Consider the following 8320-nt stretch of genomic DNA (forward strand, 5'->3'; position numbering starts at 1 on the left):
ACCTCTTATCTAAGTCAATGTTTTTGAAGTATTTTCCTGACAATACCATTACAAACCATATCACTGTTATATACAGTAGTTATTACAGTAGTTATCAGTTATTTTAGTGCATTTACCAGATATAATAGTTAAAAATCCTGAAAGATAGATTGAGTCATTGTTTAAAATCTTGTCAGAAAAGCAGTGAGACCAAACCCATGAATGTGAATATGATTGGTTCACATCCTCTGACAAATCAGCAACAGTCAGGAATTAGATAAAGGTGATAGAAGTGGAAGTAGAGTAATGGTGTCGGTTTTAATGATCTCAGCATTGTTTTTCAGCTCTGTTTCATCTGATAGTGGTCAACTGTCAACATTTCTATTCAAACTGTAAAAAAAAAGGATTTCAATCAGAAATTCAAGGGAATTAAATCTAAAGGATATTTCTCAGTTAGTTCATGTAATTGTAACTGTGTGTTTTTTAAGCGCTAAACTCACAAGGCTTTTCTAAAGTCCTCTTCATGCATATGATGGAAAGTTACATCATATCATCTGTAAGTATTTTGTGTGTATTTTGTTTGTTGCAAATGTGGCTGAGAAATGTGTTAAAAGTACATGTGAAATATACCAAAATGTAAATTGTCAATTTTACAAGCTGTTCTTTATGATTTTGTTAAATATATAATAAACTTTGTATTTATATCCAATGAGATGTGTATTACATTATACAATTGGCCCAGCGTCGCCCGTGTTAGGCCGTCATTGTAAATATGAATTTATTCTTAACTGACTTGCCTAGTTAAATAAAGTTTAAATAAATAAATGATATATACACACTACCGTTCAAAAGTTTGGGGTCACTTAGAAATGTCCTTGTTTTTGAAAGAAGAGCACATTTTCAGTCCACTAAAAATAACATCAAATTGATCAGAAACACAGATTGCAAAAGATTGTGTTTCAAAGAATGGGTAATTCTATATCCTGTATAGGCTGAGTCTTATATCTTACTAGTGAGATATATACTGTATATATACACTACCACCACTTAGAAATGTTCTTGTTTTTGAAAATATTTAATAATTTTCTGTCCATTAAAATAACATCAAATTGATCAGAAATACAGTGTAGACATTGTTAATGTTGTAAATGACTATTGTAGCTGGAAACGGCAGATTTTTTAATGGAATATCTACATAGGCTTACAGAGGCCGATTATCAGCAACCATCACTCCTGTGTTCCAATGGCACACTGTGTTAGCTAATCCAAGTTTATCGTTTTAAAAGGCAAATTTATCATTAGAAAACCCTTTTGCAATTATGTTAGCACAGCTTGATAAACAGACCCGCAAAACACCAGTCTCAACGTCAACAGTGAAGAGGTGACTCTGGGATGCTGGCCTTCTAGGCAGAGTAGCAAAGAAAAAGCCACATTTCGAACTGGCCAATAAGAAGAAAAGATTAAGAGGCAAAAGAACCCAGACACTGGACAGAGGAACTCTGCCTAGAAGGCCAGCATCCCGGAGTCTCCTCTTCACTGTTGACGTTGAGACTGGACAGAGGAACTCTGCCTAGAAGGCCAGCATCCCGGAGTCGCCTCTTCACTGTTGACGTTGAGACTGGACAGAGGAACTCTGCCTAGAAGGACAGCATCCCGGAGTCGCCTCTTCACTGTTGACGTTGAGACTGGACAGAGGAACTCTGCCTAGAAGGACAGCATCCCGGAGTCGCCTCTTCACTGTTGACGTTGAGACTGGACAGAGGAACTCTGCCTAGAAGGACAGCATCCCGGAGTCGCCTCTTCACTGTTGACGTTGAGACTGGACAGAGGAACTCTGCCTAGAAGGACAGCATCCCGGAGTCGCCTCTTCACTGTTGACGTTGAGACTGGACAGAGGAACTCTGCCTAGGAGGCCAGCATCCCGGAGTCGCCTCTTCACTGTTGACGTTGAGACTGGACAGAGGAACTCTGCCTAGGAGGCCAGCATCCCGGAGTCGCCTCTTCACTGTTGACGTTGAGACTGGACAGAGGAACTCTGCCTAGGAGGCCAGCATCCCGGAGTCGCCTCTTCACTGTTGACGTTGAGACTGGACAGAGGAACTCTGCCTAGGAGGCCAGCATCCCGGAGTCGCCTCTTCACTGTTGACGTTGAGACTGGACAGAGGAACTCTGCCTAGGAGGACAGCATCCCGGAGTCGCCTCTTCACTGTTGACGTTGAGACTGGACAGAGGAACTCTGCCTAGGAGGCCAGCATCCCGGAGTCGCCTCTTCACTCTTCACTGGAATAGCCTTCATTTCTCAGAACAAGAATAGACTGACGAGTTTCAGAAGAAAGATCTTTGTTTTTGGCCATTTTGAGCCTGTAATCGAACCCACAACTGCCGATGCTCCAGATACTCAACTAGTCCAGTTTTATTGCTTCTTTAATCAGTACAACAGTTTTCAGCTGTGCTAACATAATTGCAAAATGGTTTTCTAATGATCAATTAGCCTTTTAAAATGATATAATAGGATTAGCTAACACAACTTACCATTGGAACACAGGAGTGATGGTTGCTGATGATGGGCCTCTGTACTCCTATGTAGATATTCCATTTTTTTTAAATTAGCCGTTTCCAGCTACAATAGTTATTTACAACATTAACAATGTCTACACTATTTCTGATCCATTTGATGTCATTTTAATGGACAGAAAATGATTAAATTTTTTCAAAAACAAGGACATTTCTAAGTGGCGGTAGTGTATATATACAGTATATATCTCACTAGTAAGATATGTACTCAGCCTACAGTATATAGAATTACCCATTCTTTGAAACACAATCTTTTGCAATCTACCTTAATTTTTGACATGTATGAGATCTTTCTTTCCCAAAGGCATCCGAAGAAATAATCTCATATGAACCCGAGAATTATAGATCACCAGTAGAGATATACTCATATCTCACCAATGTTGGAGAACTTCACGACGGTGGGTGGCAAAAACACACAAAGATTCACGAGTTAAATACTGAATAGCTGTCCGATGAGGTTGCGATCAATTCAATTCAGTCAGTTCAGCAAGTAAACAATTGAAATTCCAATTGTCCTCATTGAAAATAAATTACAGTAACACGTTACTTAAAGCCTGACAGTAAAATGCTTTTTAACTAGTCGTAAGCATGTATGAGCCTTTATAATGTCTCATATCAATGCTTATAATATGTTATGTCTCTCTTATGGTTTAGAAAACGGTTGGGACTACCACTCTGACAGAGGCATGCACCAGAGTGACTTGTTGGAAACTTCCTCACAAGAGAGTCACCTGACAGAGCTCCAGAGTGTCCATTCCCAACAACTCCTCCACCCCTATCGCTACCCCGATACCGACACCCTCCATCTGCCACTAGTAGACCCAGGACTGGGACCCCTAACCCTAACCTCACAGGTTTGTTCAACTCTAGTAGACCCAGGACTGGGACCCTTAACCTCACAGGTTAGTTCAACTCTAGTAGACCCAGGACTGGGACCCTTAACCTCACAGGTTAGTTCAACTCTAGTTGACCCAGGACTTGGACCCCTAACCTCACAGGTTAGTTCAACTCTAGTTGACCCAGGACTCTAACTCCACAGGTTAGTTCAACTCTAGTAGACCCAGGACTTAGGTTAGTCCAAGTCTAGTAGACCCAGGACTGGGACCCTTACACATCTCCCCACAGGTTAGTCCAAGTCTAGTAGACCCAGGACTGGGACCCCTAACCTCACAGGTTAGTTCAACTCTAGTTGACCCAGGAATGGGACCCCTAACCCCACAGGTTAGTTCAACTCTAGTAGACCCAGGAATGGGACCCCTAACCCTAACCTCACAGGTTAGTTCAACTCTAGTAGACCCAGGACTGGGACCCCTAACCCCACAGGTTAGTTCAACTCTAGTAGACCCAGGACTGGGACCCCTAACCCCACAGGTTACTTCAACTCTAGTAGACCCAGGACTGGGACCCCTAACCCCACAGGTTAGTTCAACTATAGTAGACCCAGGACTGGGACCCCTAACCCCACAGGTTAGTTCAACTCTAGTTGACCCAGGACTGGGACCCATAACCCCACAGGTTAGTTCAACTCTGTGGTCCTTCTGTAGCTCAGTTGGTAGAGCATGGCGCTTGTAAAGCCAGGGTAGTGGGTTCAATCCCCGTGACCACCCATACGTAGAATGTATGCACACATGACTGTAAGTCGCTTTGGATAAAAGCGTCTGCTAAATGGCATATATTATTATTATTATATTAGTAGACCCAGGAATGGGATCCCTAACCCCACAGGTTAGTTCAACTCTAGTAGACCCAGGACTGGAACCCCGAACCCCACAGGTTAGTTCAACTCTAGTAGACCCAGGACTGGGACCCCTAACCCCACAGGTTAGTTCAACTCTAGTAGACCCAGGACTGGGACCCCTAACCCCACAGGTTAGTTCAACTCTAGTAGACCCAGGAATGGGACCCCTAACCCCACAGGTTAGTTCAACTCTAGTAGACCCAGGACTGGGACCCTTACCCATCTCCCCACAGGTTAGTCCAACTCTAGTAGACCCAGGAATGGGACCCTTACCCATCTCCCCACAGGTTAGTCCAAGTCTAGTAGACCCAGGACTGGGACCCTTACCCATCTCCCCACAGGTTAGTCCAAGTCTAGTAGTCCCAGGACTGGGACCCCTAACCCCACAGGTTAGTGGGGGAGCTCCTGACAGAGCTCCAGAGTGTCCATTCCCAACAACTCCTCCACCCCTATCGCTACCCCGATACCGACACCCTCCATCTGCCACTAGTAGACCCAGGACTGGGACCCCTAAACCTAACCTCACAGGTTAGTTCAACTCTAGTAGACCCAGGACTGGGACCCTTAGAATAATGGCTTTGGAGGCAATAGGAGAATGGCTTTGGAGGCTATAGAAGAATGGCTTTGGAGGCTATAGGAGAAATGGCTTTGGAGGCTATAGGAGAAATGGCTTTGGAGGCTATAGGAGAATGGCTTTGGAGGCTATAGGAGAATGGCTTTGGAGGCTATAGGAGAATGGCTTTGGAGGCTATAGGAGAAATGGCTTTGGAGGCTATAGGAGAATGGCTTTGGAGGCTATAGAAGAATGGCTTTGGAGGCTATAGGAGAATGGCTTTGGAGGCTATAGGAGAATGGCTTTGGAGGCTATAGGAGAATGGCTTTGGAGGCTATAGGAGAATGGCTTTGGAGGCTATAGGAGAAATGGCTTTGGAGGCTATAGGAGAATGGCTTTGGAGGCTATAGAATGTCTTTGGAGGCTATAGGAGAAATGGCTTTGGAGGCTATAGGAGAATGGCTTTGGAGGCTATAGAATGGCTTTGGAGGCTATAGGAGAATGGCTTTGGAGGCTCTTTGGAGGCTATAGGAGAATGGCTTTTGGAGGCTATAGGAGAATGGCTTTGGAGGCTATAGGAGAATGGCTTTGGAGGCTTAGGAGAATGGAGGCTATAGGAGAATGGCTTTGGAGGCTATAGCTATAGGAGAAATGGCTTTGGAGGCTATAGGAGAATGGCTTTGGAGGCTATAGAATGGCTTTGGAGACTATAGAATGGCTTTGGAGGCTATAGGAGAATGGCTTTGGAGGCTATAGGAGAATGGCTTTGGAGGCTATAGAATGGCTTTGGAGGCTATAGGAGAATGGCTTTGGAGGCTATAGAATGGCTTTGGAGGCTATAGGAGAATGGCTTTGCATTTGTGATAAGAAGTGAATCCCCACAGAATGACGTAAAAAAGAAATCCGTCTCTAAAGCATTTGGCCTGGACTTTTAAGGGTATTTTTCAGTTACGACTGTCTGTCCATTGTGCTTTTGGCAATTGCTTTTAGATTATATTTAGTTGACCTTCCACTACTTCCTCTTTCAGTGAGTAGCCGGCCCATTTTGTCATTTTCAAAGTAACACTATCCAACAGTCTCTCAGGCCAGTCTACTAAGCAACGGTTATTTATACAGGAGGTGTATTGTTGATCACCAAATTACAGAGTAATAAAAGCAAACACAATACTAAGCCTAACAGATTCAAGGTCTTGTATTTTTGTTTTTTTACTCTGCATTGTTGGGCACATAAGCATTTCACGGTTAAGTCTACATCCGTTGTGTTCGGCGCATGTGACAAATACAATTTTATTTTAAATATTTCTATTTCACTGGGCCTGCCTAGATAAAGAGGGTTTCCGTACTTTCATCCAGAACTTGTGCTCAAAATGGCTCCCCAATGTGTTATATGTCATATAGATGCTAAATAAAACATACAGCACAACCATCCATCAAATGATCTGTCCATTTCTTCTCCACAGATGCCTTATTGCAGCCGTACAGTGTACTACCATCAGCAGGCTCCCGTGTCCCCTAGCCGCTACTGCTCAGAGGAAGAGGGACCTGGGGGCCACAGCCCCACCCTGGAGGTGTCTGAGGGAGAGGAGGACTACGGAGACCATATCCCCTCTGGGGGAGACTCCAGTAAATCCTGACTAACTGACTGACTGATTGACTGTCTGACTGATTGACGGAGCGACTGACTGATCTGGCTGACTGTCTGGTTGACTGACTGATTGACTGACTGATTGACTGACTAATTGTCTGATTGACTGACTGACTGACTGACTGATTGTCTGACTGATTGACGGATCTGGCTGACTGACTGATGGACTGACTAATTGTCTGACTGATGACTGACTGACTGACTGACTGACTGACTGACTGACTGACTGACTGACTGACTGATGTCTGACTGATTGACTGTCTGGTTGACTGACTGATTGTCTGAATGACTGATCTGGCTGACTGACTAATTGTCTGACTGACTGATTGACTGACTGATTGACTGATATGGCTAATCTGGCCCACTTCTGGACCATAATTCTAACTGGGCCATAATACCTGGTAGATGTGGGCTGGATTTGGGCCATAATAGTTTTGTTGTCTGGGTAGTGTCCTATTCCGTACAGGGATCACTGTCAATGCAGAAGATTTACTATAATAATTATAATCCAAAAATAACCAACAATACATTTTAACCGGAGTATGGGCATGTGGAAACGAGTGGGTGTGTCGAAAGGAGTGGGTGTTTCAAAAGCAAGCAGCTAATTGGTCAGATATTACTGCTCTGCCTAACCAATCTGCCTTTTAGCTAACCATAAATCTTTTCCTAACCTTACCCTAATTATCCTAACCTGCTTCGGAAGTTCTCCTAACCAGGTACGAAAAGTCAATTCTGACATAAACTGTATACCATCTAGTCAAAACCTATAGCCTATAGCAGAGGCTTTTGACACACCCACTCCTTTCCACACGCCCACTACTCCAGGGTGCAGGTACCCTTAGTTGAAAATGGAGAAATTATGAGAAAATGGAATCCCATATGAATTCCTTATCTCCAATATCCCAACGATATCTCCCTATCCAGGTAGCAAGAGGAAGATCCGGCTGTACCAGTTCCTCCTGGATCTGCTGAAGAAAGGAGACATGAAGGATAGCGTGTGGTGGGTGGAAAGAGAGAAAGGAATCTTCCAGTTCTCTTCTAAACACAAGGAGTCTCTGGCCAATCGATGGGGCATGCAAAAAGGAAACAGGAAGAAGATGACCTACCAGAAGATGGCCAGGGCCCTGCGGAACTACAGCAAGACGGGAGAAATCAAAAAAGTCAAGAAGAAACTGACCTACCAGTTCAGTTCAGAGGTACTGAGGAAAGTCTCAACTACAGAGAGGAGGCACTTCCCTCACTAAGGATACCAGAGATGTAATGGCTCTTTATACAGGCTTTGGGTTTAGGTCTACCCTCACTGATATGCATTGCAAATAGGACAATCAAATCAAAAATAGAATTTGATTGGTCACATAAACATGTTTAACAGATGTTATTGCGGGTGTAGCTAAATGCTTGTGTTCTTAGCTCCAACAGTGCAGTAATATCTAACGATACACAAAAATACACACAAACCTAAAAGTTATAATGACTTTTCCCTGTTCACCCACGACTGCGTGGCCAAACACGACTCCAACACCATCATTAACCTTTCTGACGACACAACAGTGGTAGGCCTGATCACCGACAACGATGAGACGGCCTATAGGGAGGAGGTCAGAGAACTGGCAGTGTTGTGCCAGGACAACAACCTCCCCCTCAATGTGAGCAAGACAAAGGAGCTGACCGTGGACTACAGGAAAAGGCGGGCCGAACAGGCCCCCATTAACATCGATGGGGCTGTAGTGGAGCGGGTTGAGGGCTTCAAGTTCCTTGGTGTTCACATCACCAACGAACTATCATGGTCCAAACACACCAAGACAGTCGTGAAGAGGCGATGACAACACCT

General features: G+C 44.1%; 1 protein-coding gene across 2 annotated transcripts; it reads left to right on the plus strand.

The window, feature by feature from the left end:
* The first annotated feature begins 260 nt into the window (after positions 1–260).
* Positions 261–8092, plus strand: LOC124036987 (transcription factor PU.1-like). 2 transcript variants are annotated; one of them, XM_046351600.1, is made up of 5 exons: positions 261–535; positions 2858–2951; positions 3208–3407; positions 6305–6467; positions 7414–8092. In XM_046351600.1, exons 1-5 carry the CDS (start codon positions 503–505, stop codon positions 7731–7733), a joined length of 810 nt encoding a protein of 269 aa, XP_046207556.1. In that variant the 5' UTR covers positions 261–502; the 3' UTR covers positions 7734–8092. The 2 variants fall into 2 exon arrangements, with proteins under 2 accessions (XP_046207556.1, XP_046207555.1); XM_046351599.1 differs by lacking the exons at positions 261–535; positions 2858–2951; positions 3208–3407 and adding exons at positions 3687–4673; positions 4807–4819.
* Positions 8093–8320: the final 228 nt, after the last annotated feature.

The sequence above is a fragment of the Oncorhynchus gorbuscha genome, linkage group LG06 (assembly GCF_021184085.1).
Source record: "Oncorhynchus gorbuscha isolate QuinsamMale2020 ecotype Even-year linkage group LG06, OgorEven_v1.0, whole genome shotgun sequence".
In the NCBI taxonomy this organism is placed as follows: domain Eukaryota; kingdom Metazoa; phylum Chordata; class Actinopteri; order Salmoniformes; family Salmonidae; genus Oncorhynchus; species Oncorhynchus gorbuscha.

Bases quoted from the DNA above. Each gene is read 5' to 3' on its own strand.
- LOC124036987 (XM_046351599.1), top strand. From the start codon at position 4,219: ATGGCATATATTATTATTATTATATTAGTAGACCCAGGAATGGGATCC. The intron at 6,468-7,413 runs GTAAATCCTGAC...CTCCCTATCCAG, and splicing joins CCCCTCTGGGGGAGACTCCA to GTAGCAAGAGGAAGATCCGG.